We start from the raw sequence: 19,871 nt of genomic DNA on the forward strand, positions 1-19,871 counted from the left end.
CCCCGCCCCCGGTCCGTGGGTCTGTCCGGCTCCCCCCGCCCCGGTCCGTTTGTCCATCCGGCCCCTTCGCCCCCGGTCCGTGGGTCTGTCTGTGCAGGTCCCACGTTTCTCTCCCACTCGTCTGTTGGGTGTGTCCGTCTCCCGGGTCCGGCTGTCTGTCCCTTTGGCCCCTGGCCCTTCGGGGTTTTTTTCACGGCTCCCGGACCCTTTCCCCTTGTCTGTCCCCCGGGTCCCCACTCTCGGCTGTCTGTCTGTCTGCGCCCTTTTCGCTCCACGTGGGTCTCTGCCCTTCCCCTCCCCCCTTATCGTGTCTCTGTCTGCCTGTGTCATCCATCGCCCCAAGTGTCCGTCCCCCCCAAAGGAGCTGCCCATGCCTCCCTGCCTGGCTCCTCCAAACCAGTATTTATTATTCTAGTCCGAGGAACGGGGTATATTTTATATAAAAATAGCGACATATCTTTTTCCTTTTAAAGAAAAGGGAAAAAACCCTATAACTATATATTGCAAAGTTTATTTTATTTTTGTCCAAGTTTTTTATCTCAGAAACTGAAATAACACAGCGGCCTCAGATTTTGGGTCTGAAGGATTTGGAAAAAGAAATAATAATTAAAAAAAAAAAAGTATTTCTCTTTTTTTAATATAATTGACACATTTTGCTTTTGGAAACTAAGGCAAAGTGAAAAAACACCACAGTGTGGAGGAGGCCTTAGATTTGGTTGGTGGGTGGGGTTTGGACTCCTTGCTTGTGGAAGGCTTAATTTTTTTTGCCTATTTCCAGGCCTTTTATCTCTCTGGCATCTTCCCTTCTTCCTCTCCCAGGGCCTGAGATAATCAAGCACACCTCTTCTGCAGAATTCTATCTCCACCCCCCAAATCCCCATAAACTTCTCTTGCATGAACCCCCAATCTGCTGCTCGACTTTCCAATCCCCACAGAGCACTCTGCTCTTATCCTGACTTCCCATTGGCCTCTACTTCCTTCTGCGACTCTTTAGCCTCTTCTGCCCTGAGGAGGACCCCCCCCACCCCTTGTTCCCACTTCATTTTCCGTTAGCCAAAATTAGTGATTTTAAAAAAAAAATAATTGTAAATTCCGTTTTAGTTTCTAAAACTTTTGTTTGTTAAAAAAAAAAAAAAACTTTAAAAAACAAATTAGTTTCTGGTGGGAGTGCGTGCTGGGTGGAAGATGAATACGGCTGCTAGTAGCTACCCGATGGCGTCATTGTATGTGGGCGACCTGCACCCTGATGTCACCGAGGCCATGTTATATGAGAAGTTCAGCCCTGCTGGGCCTGTACTCTCCATCCGAGTCTGCAGGGATATGATCACCCGTCGCTCCCTGGGATATGCCTATGTTAACTTCCAGCAGCCAGCTGATGGTAAGTTGGACATAAATGCCTATCCCTCTTCCTTTTCTCGGAACTGTTTTGCTGTTTGTACAAGTCCATACAATCACCTAACTGTGAATGACCATGGCAGGGGTAAGCAACTTCATGGCAGCTCTGCTACTCGGTTATGAAGTTGGAATGATATTAACCACTTCACATCTTCAGAGTCCTTTGCAAACATTAACTCATCTTCACAACACCTCTGTGAAGCAGATAAGTAGTAGTTCTGTTGGCCAAAAATCAGCTTCCATGGACTTGCTTTTTCCTGGCTCATTTGAGAATGAAATCTTCCTCGTTTTCCCTCCCTGAATTGTCCTGCGTTAAGCTGCGTGTCTGGATCTTTAGCCAGTCAGTCACCTTGAAGGAAGCTAAAGGCTAGTCAGCATCTGGTCAAACCTTCAGTCTGAATGACTGTAAAGGAATCTTCCCTCTCCCACCCGCTAAGGGTTTGGCTGCACTCGGGACTTCACTGCGCTGCTGCGGCAGCGCTGTGAAGCGCAAGTGTAGTCGCGCCGCTCGCAGCGCTGTACGTACCCCTCTCCGAGGGGAATAGCGTGCAGCGCTGCAGGCACTGATTACACTGGTGCTTTACAGCGCTGCGCTCGCGCTCAGGGGGTGTTTTTTCACCCCCCTGAGCGCAGCAAGTTGCAGCGCTGTATAGCACCAGTGTAGCCAAAGCCTAAGTGAGACTTGGGAGGTGCAGTGGGCTGAGGATTGTAGTGTCTGGGGGTATATCTACACTGAGGGTCTGGCTACACTTGCAGCTGTACAGCGCTGTGAGTTAAACCCGCCTTCGTACAGCTGAGTAGGGAAAGAGCTGCAGTCTGTCCACACTGACAGCTGCCAGTGCACTGGCGTGGCGTTTGCAGCGGCATTGGGAGCGGTGCATTATGGGCAGCTATCCCAGCATTCATGTGGCTGCTTCGTGCTTTTCAAAAGGGGGGTGGATGGGGTGGAGTGTGACAGGGAGTGTGTGTGGGGGGGAGAGAGTGGTTTTTGGGGTGCTGAGAGTGTGTCAGCACCCTGCCTTGCAAGTTCCGACCCCCCTACCCCCCCTGCTTCTCATTCACTCACTCAAAGCAAACAGCAAAACGTTTGCTTTTTCTCTCTGGTACGCGGCACTTCCGCATTCCTGGAGCCGATCACAACAATGAAGAGAGAGTTGTAGCCACTACGCTGCATCTCTTATTCCTCTCGGGGAGGTGGAGTACTGCAGCACTGTAGCCAGGGAGATACAGCGCTGTACGTGCCTTGCCAGCGTGGACGGGGAGTGAGGCACAGTGCTGTGGGTGGCTTTATTGCGCTGTAACTCGCAAGTGTAGCCAAGGCCTCAGTTGTAAAACCAATGGCAGTGAGACTCAGAGCCTGGATCCACAGACTGGGGTTCCTGCAACAGCACTATAAACAGCAGTGTGTGTTTGGGCTCAGGCCCTGAAGCCCACCCCCTTCCCTGGCTCTAAGACTCTGTCACAGTCTTAAAATGCAGTATAGACATACCGGGGGTAAACTGTCTGTTGACTGATCTAGTTTGCTATTGGTTGTGAAGTTGAAATACAGCATTTACTGATGCCTTTTCTACCCTTTTAAAAAGGAATACACACTCAGCTCACATGAAGCGCTGATGGTGCCTTGCATGGCTTAGGCTCTGTTCAAGGTAGGTGTCTTTGGCCCACAGCAGCAGAGCTTTGAGAAGGATGGGGCAGAGAAGGTCAATGTTTAATAATATGTCCCTATCCAGAGGAAAAAGCTGGGTCAGCATTTTCTGCCCTAGTTCCCACAGTCTTGCATTACAGACACCTAAGGTCTGTGATTTAGCAGCACCTTTACATGATGTAAGACTCTAGAGTGGGGAACTTTTAACTTTAATCCAGAATTAGTTTGCAACAGCACAAACATCAGCTACAAGTGAACTCTATTGTATCCGCTAGATTCAGGTTTAAGAATACAGTCTTGTCGGTACACCAAAGGAATACATGGTCCTTGAATCATGAGCTTTCTAATCTGTAATAAATAGAATATATCAGTTATGTAGTAACTATTCCTCTAAACCTATTGAGAAGCAGAGCCTATTGGGCTAAATTCTTGTCTGGAATTGTGTGGCCCTGATTTTATGCTGCCCTGGGTTTTCATCCTGTCTCCTGATACATGAGACCCCAGAGTAGCATCTTCCCCCTTTTCCCCAGTGGTGCTGATTGCTTTGAATGGCACTTCTGCTCCTGCCTATTGACGTGTTACTAAAAAGCTGCCTCGTAGCCCAATGATTTTTTTCATACATGGAGCCTTTGGAGTTGCTTCATACACAGGCCAAGCAATGTACGATGTGGTTTAAGACTTAACAGCAAGAAGGGATGGATTAGAGAGAGACTGAGGTTGTACACATGGTTCTCTTCTTAGTCCTGTAACTTCCTGTGTTATTACCTCTTATAAAACACTTTTGTGTTCACAGCACCTTGTAAACATTAACTGAGCCTCCTAAGCTGGGAGAGGTAGGTATTATCTCCCCTCTCGGGGTTGGGGGAAAAACGGGCAGTGGAAACAACACCAAGTGGGAGTCAGACCTCAGATTAGATGAACACAGAGATGTAGTCTGAGTATCCACCAGAAGAAAGGAAGAGATGCAGGGAAATGTAGCTATGTAAACTTTTTCTCACTGTAGCTTTCCTAAAGCTGAGAAGGGGATAGAGCAGAGGACCATTTTAAAGGGGCCCTTGAGTACTATGAAAGTAGACATGAAATTATAAGGGGCAAAGGGTTGCCTTTTTAGAGTGTATATGAGTGATTAGTTATGCATTCTCCTTGATCTATTAAAAAAAATGCCCTGTCATGCATAAAAAGTAGAAGACAGGTGGCTTTCCAATATACTTCACGATCACTTTTCACTGCAATAAATAGGCAGGTATTTGAGGGTGGGGTTGCTTCATACTTGGCTCCCAGTGAGGCAGCAGGCATGCTAGAAGGTCTCTGCTGAAGCAATACTCTGGCACAGTAGCAGGTGTCTAGTTACTTCTAGGTTAAGGAAGCCAAATGACTCAAACATGGGAAGCCTTGTCACTGAGAAATGTACGGGAAGGAGAAACCACCAAATTCCCCTTGCTTTCATGAAAAGGATCTCTTCTGAAGAGCTTTGAATTTCTCCTAAGTGGTGATCCCTGCTACACATGCTGTTTGGCTGCATGAGCAAGAGACGGCTGCTGCAATAAACAGAATATTGTCAAACCCTTTGGAAAGACAAGGCCATTTGGTGGCACATCACGCTCTCTTCGTAAGCAAGACTTGTCATGGAAGAGCAGGAAAAAAGCTTGTTTTCCCCTTTAAAGATGGCACCCACCTCACACTGCATGAAAGGACATTTTGGTATCAGCGCAGAGAGAAGGAAGGATACTCATGTAGTACTGTAGTTTGCCACAGTGCTATTTGCCGTATTGTTGCTGTAAGCGATCTCTGTTATGGTTTGAATATTACTGTAAGATGTTACAAAGTAGAATTTCAGCACAAGGTAAAAGTATTCACCAGAGCTATAGGAGACCAGACTGCTTGTTTAGAAGTTTGTATTCAAAGTACTTGCAGATGTTTTTTCAGTGCATATGAAATAGTAACAAATAACTGAGCAAAGAATCTATAATAGTCCACAGAACCTTCCATTCAAGGATCAAAGTGCTTTACAGATACAGATCAATGATGCCTCTACCTCTCGGTGAGGAAAGTATTCTCATTTTATAGGTAGAGAAGTTGTGGCTCAGAAGTTGACTTGCCCAAGGTCATGTGACAAGTCTTTATCCGAACAAGGAATCGGAGTCAGAACTCGCTCGCAGTCCTGTGTGGTAATCACTGGCCCATGCTTCCTATACCCAGGACACTTGCATCTAAAGTGCAGATCTTCTGCTTTTTTACATACTTTTTTGTTAGCTAGTTAAGGTACCAGGTAGTGGAATAGTGATCTTCTGGGTGGGCATTGCCTGTTGGAGAAGGGTTGTTCTTGGGGAGAGAGTAATACTGCCTTAGATTGCACATCTCTATGGTATAGTAATCGGTGACTGTCAAATCCTGAGCATGTTGTATCATGGTAGGTAGATTGACCAAGAGAATGCTCCAGTATTCTGGCTGATGGGTAGGTTAATAACCATGGCCATTAACTTGGTTCTTTTTCTGACTAAAACACTGAAGAAAATTCTTTCAGCTTCATAATTAGAAGAGGAATTGAATGTTTCATGTGTGATTAGCTGTAGTTCAGCTTTCATAGTCTGGCATGGCCAGGTGCATTTTTTGTTTGTTTTAAAAACACATTAATAATTCAACAGACAAACTTTCAGATGGACTTGTATGTATAGCTAAGTTGTTACAGAAGCCCATGGGAAGAGAAATCATTCCCCCAAAGAATCTTAACGAAAAGTCAACAGATGGAATGGAGTGTGACCAGTCCATTGACTTCTGGTTCTTATTGCTGAAGGGAGGCTTTGCCAGAACTGTACAATGTGATCGGCTTGCAAAAGGTCCCAGGCTATTAGAGAGACAAGGTGGTTGAGGTAATCTATTTTATTGCAAGTTGGTGCAATAAAAGATATAACCTCACTTACCTTCTCTCTCTAATAAGAATGTAGGTACTCCACCTCCTTGCCAGGCTGTCTACGCTGGGAATTAGGTTGGTATAATTGTGTCACTCAGGGGTGTGGATTTCCACAACTCTGAGCGACATAGTAATACCAATATAAGGCTATGTCAACACTACACAACTTTTAGCGACATGGCTGTGTCGATACAGCCCTGCTGCTAAAAGTCGTGCAGTGTAGCCGCTGTTTGTCGTCTCTCCTGCCGACAAAAAACTTCCATCCCCAATGAGTGGCATTCCTGCCGACAACGCACCGTTCACATTGGCGCTTGTTGTTGCAAAACTTTTGTCTTTTGGGAGGTGGAGGTTTAACACCTCTGAAAGACACAAGTTTTGTTGTTCCATTGCCAGTGTAGACATAGTCTAACTTTGTATTGTAGACCAGGGCTAAGAGAGCCTGGGGAAGTTTGTATGCAAAGGACTTCTTACCTCATTCAGTGTCCTTTTCTAACTGCGCCCCACCACCACTTGTCATGGGCCCATGAATTATTCATGTCCAATTATTCCTTCTTCAGCATCGCTGACAATAAACAACATTTTGTCTACAAAGAAATTCTTTTGCAAGCCTCCCCCATTAGGATGACCCAAACTGTATTTGAAATCTTTCGTCAAGGACATGAAATGAAGAATCAATTCATTGACTTTCTAGAGTTTAACATATGAGTTGTGGTCAAGTAACATACAGAGAAGCTGAGAGAATGAGCCTAAACCGTCTTAAACTCACCAATGGTAAATAAATCAGAATGGCTAAACTCTGGCTCTTTTTTTTTTTATAAGGACATAGTGGTAATAAACAGGGACAAAAGGTCCCTGGGGCTTACAGAGTAAAACTCTAGTTCTGGCTTTCTGATGGCTGAAACTTTGCATTGTAGTTACCCGCCTTTATGGGCCTTAACTGCAGTGGCTAACTCCAGCACTTGATCAGAGGTGAGGAAGGGGGCATTCCTGTCCGGCAGGGAGTGTCTCAGTAGTTTTCACTAGGAACAGGCATGAAACCGAAAAGAGTGGTGGGTTAAGCAGTTAGAAAAGTGAGTGTTTGCTAAGCACTGTCTCAGATGCAGATGACTCTGCTGGAAGGATGACAGGAATCCGCAGGAGAGAAACAGACGCAGGGATTGAAATGGCTGAAGCTTTGGCCTAAATAGAAGTAAACGTGGAAGGGTTTTTCTAGATCAGGGAAATGAATCAGAGGTGGGGTTTTTTGGCTAATTCAAGCCACTCATGCCCATTCACTAAAATGGTGTGATTGTGCCTTGTCATATCCACAGATGGAGATGTGAATGTCCCTAAAGCACCGGGAGAATCTATTTCGGACCACTCGCTGTAATGCTCACAAGGGGTCTTTAAGCCGACTTCAAGCGGCAGACAGTGATACTGTGGCGTAATGTATTAACAGAGACCGCAGCAGCACAGGTTCTGCTCCTAGCTCGTAACGGTAGAAGAGCTGAAATAATGCGAGTAGGATCCTAACTAATCTGTGGCTCGATAATTGTCAGAGAGTTTCAGAATTCATTCTGATTGCATGCCTTTGCTTCAAACTGCTTGTCACCTTTCAACAGGAGTCCCGTTTCAGCTACAAATGGTATATACTATTAGTTTGTGTCCTTGCCAAAACATGCCTCTGGGAGGACCTCTCCCTGCTATAAATAAATGCTGCCAAATTCAACAAGCTGGACTGAGTTGCCTTTTGAAGTGCCTACTGGAAATGGACTGTGGTAAACTGCACATTGCTGAAAGAATGGCGTTGATTCAGACTGTAGCAGTTGAGGAATAAATTGAGTACGCCAATTGGTTGAATTTAACCCTTTTGACTAAACAAAGTTAGCTGAGCCCCTCCGGCAAAGGTATTTTTCTCTCTTATACGATTGTACATGTTCCCTTTCCTTTGCAAGTGCCTAGTTCAGGAACAAGTGAGAGGGGAGTTTCAGCTGTGTGAGGCGAATGGGAGCGTGTGACAACACTCAAATAGAAAAGCCATTTCTGTAGCAGATGGAAACTTCCCATTTAAGAAACATTGCTACAAATAGGAGTTCAAATAGACTAATATTTCAAGGGGGTCTTGGTGACTTTTGTCGTGAATTTTGTGGTGGTTGAGCTCCATGCTGACATGAAGATAATCCCTGAGATAATTTGTTGCATAGAAAATGTTGGATTCTCTAGATCCTTTTTCATCTGCAGCTAGAGATCAGTAAGAGGCGTGTGTAGCCAGCAGACAATCAAAATCACATTTCTCTTGAATTTGCTGCTGCTATGGTCTAGCCAACAATTTTCACTTCTTTGAGACCCTGAATCTAAATATGGAAAATCATCCATCAAAAAAAAAAAATATTTGCACTGTAAAAAACAAAAATAGTATTTTTCAATTCAGCTCATACAAGTACTGTAGTGCTTATCTCTTGATCATGAAAGTAGAACTTCCAAAGTTAGAATTATGTACAAAATAACTGCATTCAAAAATAAAACAATGTCAAACTTTAGAGCCTACGAATCCACTCAGTCCTATTTCTTGTTCAGCCAATCGCTCAGACAAACAAGTTTGGTTACATTTGCAGGGGATAATGCTGCCTGCTTCTTGTTCACAATGTCACCTGAAAGTGAGAACAGGCGTTCATAAAACACTGTTTCAGCCAGGGTTGCAAGACATTTAACATGCCAGATGCGCTAAAGATTCATATGTCCCTTCATCCACCGTTCCAAACGACATGCATCCATGCTGATGATGGGTTCTGCTCGATAACAATCCAAACCAGGAGCCATGTCTAGACTAGGAAAAGGCCTTTATTTTCAACCAAGTTAGCTCAAACTTGATTGAAAAAATAATTTTGTTTTTCCTAGGTGAGACAAGGCCTAGGTGTTTTGATTCCCAGTCCTGTCTTCTGATTGCTAAATCATGCCATTACTCTTGTGAAAAATAACCTATACTAAACCCGTTGTAATGTAGGCTTGTAAACATGTCTAATGACTTAGCTGCAAATACGTCAATTTAAAATAGTTTTTTATTTTTATTTTTAAATGTCTAATCTTACAATAAAGGTCAGTTAGCCAATGGAATTACTAGCCAAAGGATATCACCAAGGCCTTGTCCCTTAAGTGTTCAGAAGAGACTACATAAACTGAAAGTGATTTCAAAGAAAGCTGTAGTATTAACGCAGCAGAGACCTTTCCCCTTTGCCAGGCTGCAGAAGCGTGTTCTTCCTGACTTTCTTCTCTCCACAGCTGAGCGTGCTCTAGACACCATGAACTTCGATGTGATCAAAGGCAAACCCATCCGCATTATGTGGTCTCAGCGAGACCCCTCTCTGAGGAAGTCGGGGGTTGGGAATGTCTTCATCAAGAATCTGGACAAATCCATAGACAACAAGGCACTTTATGACACATTCTCAGCATTTGGGAATATCTTGTCCTGCAAGGTGAGACTTGGTACCTTCCCTAAACCCTGAACACCCACCTTTGTGTAAGAATCCACCTTCCATCGCATTTACTCGACCCAACTAAACACACACAACAAGGGATGGAAAGCGGGGATGTCCACCGTGCTTGGGCAAGGGAATCTCCAAAAGCAGAACAGAAAAGGAGATAGCTGAGCAGAAGAGCATCATTAAAGTTAGATTTGTTCTTGATCGTCAAGGCACAAAGCTGTGCACGGCTTTGAAAGCCTCTTCTTAAAATGCCTGGCTGACTCTGTCCCTTGGCATGACTTGTTTTCCCTTGTTGACACGCCACTTGTGCAAGCACAACAAATGGAAAAGCTTCTGTTCTCTGCAATTGAAAATACTAGCAAGAGCACCAGTTTCAGGCTATGAAAGGGTGGGTTAATGTTTGGCTTGTAGCTGGCATATGATTTAAATCTGGGATTCTGGCTTTTGTATGTAGTACATACTAGGTCAGGCTTATCCTTGTGGAGAGCACTTCATTCACAGATGTGAGTGCTTCACAAGGGAGGGTACATATCAGCAGTCCTTCACAGAATGAGAAGCTGAGGAAGGGAGATGACGTACCCTTGCTCAAGGTCACATAACAGCTAAGTGGCACATTGTGGACCAGAACCCAAGTCTCTTGACTCCTAGCCTAACTTCCTATCCACTGGACCATGCTTCTCTCCAGTATTTAGTTTTTGTTATTATTTATTTTTATTGCACCAAGGAGCCCTAGTCAAGAACCAGGACCCCATTTTCCTCTTCTTCATACCTTCTGTTTAAATCAAGGAAACCAGAGGACATCTCTGCTGTTATCCTGTAACCAACATTTTCTGTCTTAGTGCAGAGCTGATGATCTGATTTGTTCCATCACTTGTAGGTGGTGTGTGATGAGAATGGCTCTAAGGGCTACGCATTTGTGCACTTTGAGACCCAGGATGCTGCAGACAGAGCCATCGAGAAGATGAATGGCATGCTGCTAAACGACCGCAAAGTGTGAGTGTCACAGCCAGAAGCAGCAACGATCGCATGAACCATGATGCATCTCGGTATTAACAGGGGACACACAAGGCTACTGGTTCTCCTGGCCCAAGCCTTGGCCTGCTACCTCTCCACTACAGGGCTGGTGAGTTTCCCTGCCCAAGCCATGGCCTGTTACCTCTCCACTACAGGGCTGGTGGATCTCCCTGGCCAAGCCTTGACCTGCTACCTCTCCACTAATGGGCTGGGTGGGTATCCTTGCCCTACACTCTCCACTGCAGAGCTGGGTGGGCATCTTTGGCCTGCCGCCTCTCCGCCATAGGACAGTTGATTCATCTGCTTGGTCTCTGGCCTGTTACATCTTCCCCCCAGCTCCTACCAGTCACTCGTTTTTAGCCCACTGCAAATCACACATCCACCCTTGAAAACGAGTTTTTTTTCTCACAGTGACTCTCGCTTTTTCTTTTCAGATTTGTTGGGAGATTCAAGTCCCGTAAGGAGCGGGAGGCTGAGCTGGGAGCCAAAGCAAAGGAGTTCACCAATGTTTATATTAAAAATTTTGGGGATGACATGGATGATGAGAGACTAAAGGAGCTCTTCAGCAAATATGGTAAATACACTCTCGCTGCAGCTGCAAACCTTGTACCCCCATAGTAATTCACGTGAGTGCTGCCAACCGTGGTGCTAGTTCTGAGTCACTCTGAGGACAGAGAAGCAGGATAATCCAGAGAGAGTGGGCAGTTGTCAGACAGGAGGCAGAGGCTGGGACACAAAGGGAATGAAAGAAAGCCAGGTGGTCTGTGAGGCTTTAGTTTTGATTTTGAAAAGCTCTCCTGGAAATGTAGTGTAGCTAACTCTGTCCCTTGGCAACAGGCAAGACACTGAGTGTTAAGGTGATGACAGATCCCACTGGAAAGTCCAAAGGCTTTGGGTTCGTGAGCTTCGAAAAACATGAAGATGCCAACAAGGTACGAAACTGCTTTCGTTCTAGTCGGGTGTTTATACGGAAATAAGTGTGGGAAGCCATCATCTAGTGTAGGGATGGGGAACACTGATCCTCAGAAAAGCTTAGAGCCGAGAGTGTCCAGAGTTGGGTTGAATAGCTTCTGCACTTCACCAAGTTGGATGTTCAAGGTTAAAGCCCACATTCCCCCAAACTACTAGATCTGTACGGTATCCTGTTAGATAAATAGCAGGAATTTTATCTGATCAGGGACCATTACGGCAGGAGACAAGTTGGGGAGGTGTCTGGAGGTGGCATGATGCTCAGAAATGCTCTTCCCTCAGAGTAGGTCTTACAAGATTTGTCCCTGTAGTCAAGGGTTGAATAATCGTCTGTACGTTCACATCTCTCTGCTGTGAGTCCAGAATTTAGAGTGAGCTGTGTGAGGATGGTTCCTGTTGACAACTTCAGTTTGTATTTTACCGGGCCTTTATTTAGATGCAACACAAATGTAATGTTACAGGAGAGGGGGGTGGATTGTTGGCACTCAAGCTGGTAGTAATAGGAGTAGCTGCCACTTTTTCACCATTTGACAGGAATTTTCTGTTTGAACCCCTGTCCAGGCAGTGGAAGAAATGAATGGAAAGGATATTAATGGAAAAATGGTATTTGTAGGCCGGGCACAGAAGAAAGTAGAGCGCCAGGCAGAGCTGAAACGGAAGTTTGAGCAGCTGAAACAAGAGAGAATCAGCCGGTATCAGGTAAGACAGTGTGTGTTCCTGTTCTGGCTGCAGGGACCCATCTTCAAGCAGAAGTGTACTGGTGGACTTAAAGGGAACATGCCTATTCTTATTTAATTGTCAGCTTGCAATACTGACCTCTAGAGTTAAAGGCAATCGCCTAGTATTGGCAGAGGGAACTCCAGGGGTCAGAGCTATGGCAACAGACTGAAATTTTTAGTGGCCTGTGAGAATAAAGTCTGGGGTTTGTAAGGACTATCAACATAAAGTCTCAAGCTTGTAGTCTCTCCTGCAGTTATGAAGACTGACACCTTACATGGATGACAAAAGGTAGCAGAGATCAGGCCACCTTCTGTGGTTGTGGCTTATGGTAAAGCTAGGTCAGGATATTGTTTGCATCTAAATCTTTCCTGCTCCTTGCAGTGCAGTGCAGGACTGGGGACACATGATGCTACAGCAAAGCAGAGGAAATCCAGACAGGCTCCTTTCCATTTGCACTGGGACTTGTCTCTACAACTCTGCAACATTTCCTGCCCTTAGTTATTAGGGGAGCGAGCTCTGGGTTTGGATCATTTCCACAGCTTAATGGGTTTGGCAGCAAGATGTGGTTGCTCAATATTCCCTAAATATGCAATTTCTTCATTGGTCTGGCTGTCTTCCATATTGTTAGCCTCATGTATTAGTATTCTCTCTTCTAGGGTGTTAATCTGTACATTAAGAACCTAGATGACACTATTGATGATGAAAAACTGAGGAAGGAGTTTTCGCCTTTTGGGTCTATTACAAGTGCCAAGGTATCGTCAAGGTTTATAGATTCTTAGATTTCAAGGCCTGAATGGGAGGGGTCATTATCTAATCGGGGCGTGGGGTTGAGGGTGATTCGTATATCTGGGGTTCTCTTAAGCACCGAAAACATCTTGACCAGTCAAGATGTGGATTTCAGTGGGACTGAAATGTGTTTTTACGTGAGAATGGTATTGAATACTTGCTTCATCCCTAATGAGGTGGGAAATGGCAAACTGGCTTGTGTTTCAAGTGACTCCTGACATAATTGAGATGCCCAGGAGTGTTGAGTCATGCAGTTTAAAAGGTGCACCTGAATCTTTCCCATTCCTTGCAGAACAGTGTGGGCCTGGGGACACATGGTGCTAACAGCAAAGCAGAGTAAATCCAGACAGGTGGTTTTCCTCCCTCATTGAGGGCTTGTCTCTACAACTCTGCAACATTCCTCCTCTGACCGGAGGTTGTGGAGATTCACTAGGGTAAAACATACAGCTTCTCTTTATTGGCAGGGAATAGGAAGGAAGTAGAGGTTTCGTTGGAAGTAGCAACAATTGATTCATTGCTGGCTGATCCGCTCCCTATAGACAACAGTCCCTTCCCGTGTGATATACATGAAAGATCACTGAGTACTTGAGTCCCCTGAATTGTGAATAGATTGCGATGACTCTAGCCAAGCCCTCATGACATGGACCTGCCTTCGCAATGCTGCCACTCTGTCAATCCTCGTTTTAGGTGATGCTGGAGGATGGACGAAGCAAAGGGTTTGGCTTCGTCTGTTTTTCCTCTCCAGAAGAAGCTACCAAAGCCGTGACTGAGATGAATGGGCGTATCGTGGGCTCCAAGCCATTGTATGTTGCGCTGGCACAGAGGAAAGAGGAGCGAAAGGCCCACCTCACTAATCAGTATATGCAGCGCATTGCCGGAATGAGAGCCCTGCCTGCGAACACAATCATTAACCAGTTCCAGCCAGCTGCTGGGGGGTACTTCATGCCTGCTGTGCCCCAGGTAAGTCAGAGTGGTTTTACTCCCAGCGTCACCTGGCTTGAATCTCTGACGCTGCGGCTGCAAGGACTCCATTGAATCTTTCTGCTGTGCCTTTTGCCAGGCAGCAGCGCCTAATGTGAGGTACCTAGTCCGTGGGATTCGTTCTGTGACTTCCCAGCTGCCTTCTATTGTCATGTGACTCTGGGGTCCAGAGCGCTGAGCTCAGGAAGGGCATCAAATCCTGTTGTAAACAACATTTGACATCACTGGCTTAGATATGGCTGCTTCTTTGTTTTTTTCCATCCTCTTCAGGCTCAGAGCAGACCCACTTACTATTCACCCAATCAGATGACGCAGATGAGACCTAACCCACGCTGGCAGCAAGGGGGGAGACCTCAAGGTGAGTGTGTTGGAAACGGAGCTGTGGTTTTAAGACACCTGTTTGTCTTACTCTCTGATTATCCTTCACACTACCTGTTGATCCTGTGTCTGATGCCCTTTTGTGCCACTAGACGTTGGAAGAAAAGTGCAGTTGTTCCCCTGCAAAGAACAGACTAGACGTCATTCTTGGTCATGGCTGGGCTGCCAGGTGACGAGGGACACCCACTCGTTCTGGTGACTGAAATCTCTGCTAGGCAATATCCACACACCTGATGACATCTGTTGTTGATCTGGGCTCTGGCATGCCAGTCTCTGAGAACTACCCTCTGTCTTACCAGGCAGACTCTGTAGTCTCCTGTGTGTTCATACAAGTGTAGCCTGCTGTGGTTTCTAGAGCCACAATTCCTTCTCTCTTTCCAATGTGCGCAAGGATGACAGCAACAATGAGGACTTCTCCATTGAATCCCCTTCCTTGACTCCCTCCTTCAAGACACGCATGCACAAGCGCACACACGTCTCCCAGCTGGTGGGCCGGGAACTGCTAACCATTTTGTATTTTGAGAATTTCCTCTCCTTGCTTTTCTCTCAGGATTCCAAGGAATGCCGAATGCCATGCGCCAGTCCGGACCGCGCCCAGCACTGCGCCATCTGGCTCCTGCTGGCAATGCTCAGGCCTCTCGTAGCCTCCCTGCTGCTGCCCAGAGAGTTGGTAAGCAGTCCAGCTCTTACTTTCCTCTCCAAGTCTAAGTGGAGAAGCAGGGGCTGCAGAGTCTCTTGTGTTTCTGAAGACTGATGCCGGATGTGGATGGCAAGAGGCAGCATAGAGCACACAGTTGTTGTAGGGCCCTATGTTAGGGTGGCATAAGTTAGGGTAAAGAGAGCACCTAAATCTTTCCCATTCCTCGCGGTGCAGTGCTAGTCTGGGGACAGTTGGTGCTATAACACAGCAGAGGAAATCCAGACAGGTTGCTTTGCACTTTAATTGGGACTTGTCTCTACAACTCTGCAACACTTACTACTCTCTGTATGATTATGGAGGTTTCTCCAGAGTTAGATGTCCAGCTCACGCAGTTGGAGGGGATGTAAGTAGGAAATGTCTCACAAGCAGCATCTATCATTAGTTTAGGGTGATGGAGAAAAGCCCTGTCCTAAGGTGGCCCAGTGTTTCTGGGGTATAACTCTAGCGAGGTGTTGGCGGTTCTCTTCCACAGTCGTACAAAAGGAACTAATTTCTGACTGGGGCCCTGGGTTAGAAGCTCCAGGATAACACACGCAGCAGGATAATTAACCTCTTCCCCAACTATATCTAACACGACAAACTGAATGTTACACAGCTCAGAATAATTTGGCAGGTAAGGAGCCTGTTCAGCTGCCGGGTATGTTGTGTTAGTGCAGCGCCTCACAACATTTTAGTTCCAAGTATGTGTATAATGAGGATGCAGCGTGCAAAACAGGGCTTGGTCCAGCTTGATCCGGGACTGAGTTCTAGCTTGGGACCATTGCCTCCCAGGCACTGAAAAAGAAAGGTTCTGCACCACTATTTGGCTCTGCATTGAATAAACTCTGCTGCTGGACAACGGTGGTGCTTAGTTGTGGTTGTTCACAAATGCCACACGGTTCGCATCAAGCTAGAAACACAGTGGGGTTTAGACTTGTGTGCCACATGCTTCTGTGCGTGTGTATAATCTGGTATACTATTCTTCCTTTGCAGGCGTCGCCACGGCAGCTCAGAATTTAGCCCCTCGTCCGCCTGTAACTGCCCCGGCTCCCAGAGCAGTTCCCCCTTATAAATATGCCTCAATGGTCCGCAGCCCACACCCAGCAGTACAGCCTTTGCAGGTAATACGAGGGGCTGTTGCAGCCAGCAATGGTAAAGTTAGACCATAGTAGCTACAGGAGCAGCTTTTACAGCTAAACTTGACTGTAAAGTGGATTTTTTTTTCTAGAAAGGCCAGATTACTTTGCTAACAGAGATGGCAGAATTTGGGAAGCTGGCTGTACTCCTCCACTCACTCAGCTCTGCTTGTGCAGCTCAAGCCAATCATCTTGTTTAGCCTGGCAGGCCCTTTGCCCGTTTTGCCCCCCAGGGATGCTCTTGGGTCCTTGCCCCCAACTTTGTCTCTGGCCTCAGCTGCACCTCGTCGTCTCTTAGCCAGACTGGATAGCACAGCCTTTCTCGAGGGATCCTTGAAGATGCAGCTAGACCCCTCTACAGAGGTCACCAGGCACATCCCATTGTTGAACAGCAAATCTGAGTGCTGCTGTTGTCCCAGCTTTACATTACCCCATCAAGCAGTCCTGTACCTCACAGCTCTAAAACGATCCATACGTAGAACGTTTACAAGCAACGTGCCTCCAAGTTCCAGGATTCCTTTTTCAGGCTTGATTGTGAACTAAGAGCACCCTGTCGGTCCTGCACTGAACCAGTCTTGCCCATAGGCCTTTCCAGTTGCTCAGGCTCTGCCACGGATTTATTTGTGTCCTTGGGGAGGAGCTATAGATTCTCTTGCTGCCACTAAACAAAAAAAACCAACCGTTCCCTTTTTACACATCACTACTGAATTCTCCTATTGCTTCTTACAGGCACCTCAGCCTGCAGTACACGTCCAGGGACAGGAACCTTTAACTGCGTCTATGCTAGCTGCTGCCCCTCCCCAGGAGCAGAAACAGATGCTGGGTAAGTGATGACATAGTTCTTGAGGAAGCCTCCAGGGCTATAAGGAAACTAAACCCATTCCTTGTGATCCTGTTCTAATTCAGGACAATTCACGGGAGTTGGGAAGCATCAGTGTTTCACATATGAGGACACCCCAGCCACTTTTGAGAAAGCAACTGGACACATTTGTAGCGAAATCCCTCTGTAATGTGTGTACAGATAATGGTTAAAAGTGCGGGGGGTGTAACTATCAGGGTTTGAAATGATCGTTTCATTGGAACCACAGCTTCCAATTGCAGTAGCATTGGCTCCGCCTTGTTGAACTGCATTCAGCTTGTTTTCATGGAGATCTTTCCGGTGTCTTGTCTGCTCTACATGGACGTTAAAGTCCCTCTGGCAATTCTGGGCCAAAATTTTCCACAGCCTTCACTGCTGTCTACCTGGTGGCTGCCCTTCTCCCCGAGTTTGGCAGCATCCCACAGTGGTACTGTGTGCAGATACTTTGTAAAGTTTTTGAGATGAGGTGCTACAGAAATGGAACGTTAATGCCCTGGCTCAAAGCTGGTGATTTACCTTCCCTCTTTGTCATAATTGCTGCAAAGCCCCTCAGAGCACTCTACAAAGACCATCTGTTTGACCTTTGCTTTCCTAGGAGAACGTTTGTTCCCCCTGATCCAAGCTATGCACCCCAGCCTTGCAGGGAAGATCACAGGAATGCTACTAGAGATTGACAATTCAGAGCTACTGCACATGCTGGAGTCTCCAGAATCCCTCCGGTCAAAGGTAAATTCCCACGCCCTTCATGGCAGGCTTGGCTGGAGAGCGATCATGGATCTTATTTGATCATTTGTCTATCCCAGGTGGAGGAGGCTGTTGCAGTGTTGCAGGCTCACCAAGCCAAGAAAGAAGCTGCCCAGAAGGTGGGCGTGGTTGCTGCTACCTCTTAAACCAGGAAGACTGGTGAGTGCATCCCTGCTCTCCTCTTCAATCCGAAGCTTTCAGTATCAGAGTAACTAGAATATTGTTTGTAGGGAGTGCAGCCTGCCTAGAAGAGGGGTCAGGGCTCCAGCAGAATTTCAGTCCACTCCTTGCAGATCAGTGCAGTTTTGCATACAGAAATTCCTGAGGATAGAAGCTTCAGAACTTTTCTTTTAGAGATCCATTCACATTTCATCTTCAAACAGGTTTCTTGAGTTCCTGAAGTATCTCCAGCAGCTAGCGTGTCAGGGAAGGATAAAAATATACTGAAATGAGATTTGTGAAGACCTTTAAATTATTAATCCATGTCAAAGAATAGAATCCATCAAAATAAGAGTAAAGTCACAAGACATCAGTCATTTTTGGGCAGGGCAAAATGGAGACATATCACACCTAAATGCCCAGGTTTATCCAAGTTGACAAGTACCTTTAATTAAAATTATCTACTGTGTTCTTCTCCTACTTCTGCTAAGTAATGCTTTCAGTTTCTCTGAATGCCCCTGTAGATGGGTGGCTTAAACTACATCTAGATTTTCACATGCCTTTCCATAGCAGCTTCCCCTCATAAATTCCCTAATGTGGATTAGTCTGGAATTACTGTGGTCCAATAAAAGATATTACCTCACCTACCTTGTGTGTCATATCCTGGGACCAACTGAGCTACAACACTGACCAGTAAGGCACTTTATATGAGGCGGTTATGACAGGGTATCACCACTTCTGGCACTAAAGATTTATAGGAAATCTTCTATTTCAGGAGGCACTGTCGCTTTAAAATGACAACAGCCAATCTGGCAATTCATTATAGTATGCAGATTAGATAGTAAATTTGCCCCTTGGGTTTTTTAATGGTTGATAATTTTGGATATTGGCACACTGGGCTGGATTGAGTTATGTTGCCTGTAGAGAATTTAGTATTTTCTTAACCTTTTTTTCCTTCCCCCCCCCATAGGATGCAAAGAAGCCAAATAACCCCTTCACAGACATCAGCTCAAGATGTTTGGAGATGCCCTTCGCTGTCCTGCAGATCTCAACACCATATCACATAGCTATACTGTATTTTGTAAATTAGTCTTTAAAAATCTTGTTTAAAAGGTCAATTCCATGACACTTTAGGTTTCCAAGACCAGGATTAAGTTTGCAAGCTTTTCCTTTGTGGCCAGGACAGAGCTAATCTTTGTCTTTTCTAAGCAGGACATTGAGGATTTCTGATTGAAAGTTTTTTGTGGGTTTGGTTTTTAACTGAACAATCCAGTTTGTGAAGTCTGGAAAGCCTTTATCAATAAAGGAATAAAACCTTTCATTAAATGGGTCTTTTCTCCCGCCTATTGTGCCAAACCACATGAATTTCTTTTACTTGTCAGAAGTAAACTGTTAAGCAATTGTCACATGATTTAAAAACTTAGTTGTGATTTAATGGCACTATTTTCTCTCTCTGTCTCAACATGACAATCCCTGCTATCAAGTAGCCATGATAAAATACCACTTGACATTTTGACTTCAAACTGCAGTGTTTGGGTCTGGTTGGTATTTGAAAGGCAGACCTTTAAAGAAAGCCCATTGTATTGGAAATGGTGTTGATTTCCTAGGTGGGACACAGCCCTCTGAAATGGTATTGGGAGACATTTTTCAGATGAAGGATAGAGAAGGGGTTCTGATTACGTTCCATTTAAAAATACCAGGGCACTCTGCAAGAGTGGAAAATACCCGGCTATTCTTCACGCTGGATGACTACATACTGTGTACCTCTGGTCCTCCTGCATATTCAATTGGATATTTTATTTCACTTCCTTTTAAGAGTTGTATAGTATCGTACTGTGCTAGTAAAACTATTCTGCACCTTCGAGGTCCTGCATTTCAGTGGCGGGAGGTTTTGATGTGTGCTATGTAAAGTGGTTTGGGGACATTCTTTGGCATGGAAGGTATTCTATAAATGACTTAGAGGTACAGCCCAAAAAGGTAGGGTTAATATTATCAAAGGATTTAAGAGAATCTCCCCTAAAGGAAAACCGCCAA

At 45.5% G+C, this 19,871-nt stretch overlaps 1 protein-coding gene and 3 non-coding genes across 5 annotated transcripts; all 4 read left to right on the forward strand.

Annotated features, from left to right (window-relative positions):
* The first annotated feature begins 719 nt into the window (after window positions 1-719).
* PABPC4 (poly(A) binding protein cytoplasmic 4) lies at window positions 720-19,156 on the forward strand. Of its 2 annotated transcripts, XM_054011650.1 has the most exons (15): window positions 720-1,378; window positions 9,210-9,403; window positions 10,290-10,405; window positions 10,861-11,000; window positions 11,264-11,358; window positions 11,957-12,094; window positions 12,772-12,867; window positions 13,589-13,861; window positions 14,153-14,240; window positions 14,811-14,930; window positions 15,933-16,060; window positions 16,805-16,898; window positions 17,530-17,660; window positions 17,738-17,837; window positions 18,808-19,156. In XM_054011650.1, the coding sequence occupies exons 1-14, from the start codon at window positions 1,186-1,188 to the stop codon at window positions 17,822-17,824; spliced, it is 1,893 nt and encodes a 630-aa protein (XP_053867625.1). In that variant the 5' UTR covers window positions 720-1,185; the 3' UTR covers window positions 17,825-17,837; window positions 18,808-19,156. The 2 variants fall into 2 exon arrangements, 1 of the variants encoding a protein (XP_053867625.1); XR_008443035.1 differs by lacking the exons at window positions 13,589-13,861; window positions 14,153-14,240; window positions 14,811-14,930; ... (3 more) ...; window positions 17,738-17,837; window positions 18,808-19,156 and having other exon boundaries at window positions 12,009-12,094; window positions 12,772-12,857.
* LOC128827939 (small nucleolar RNA SNORA55) lies at window positions 12,469-12,602 on the forward strand. The gene has a single exon (XR_008443127.1). It is a non-coding gene; the product is annotated as a small nucleolar RNA SNORA55 (small nucleolar RNA).
* LOC128827940 (small nucleolar RNA SNORA55) lies at window positions 13,166-13,301 on the forward strand. Its single transcript, XR_008443128.1, has one exon. It is a non-coding gene; the product is annotated as a small nucleolar RNA SNORA55 (small nucleolar RNA).
* LOC128827938 (small nucleolar RNA SNORA55) lies at window positions 15,102-15,235 on the forward strand. Its single transcript, XR_008443126.1, has one exon. It is a non-coding gene; the product is annotated as a small nucleolar RNA SNORA55 (small nucleolar RNA).
* Window positions 19,157-19,871: the final 715 nt, after the last annotated feature.

The sequence above is a fragment of the Malaclemys terrapin genome, chromosome 22 (assembly GCF_027887155.1).
Source record: "Malaclemys terrapin pileata isolate rMalTer1 chromosome 22, rMalTer1.hap1, whole genome shotgun sequence".
Classification (NCBI taxonomy): domain Eukaryota; kingdom Metazoa; phylum Chordata; order Testudines; family Emydidae; genus Malaclemys; species Malaclemys terrapin.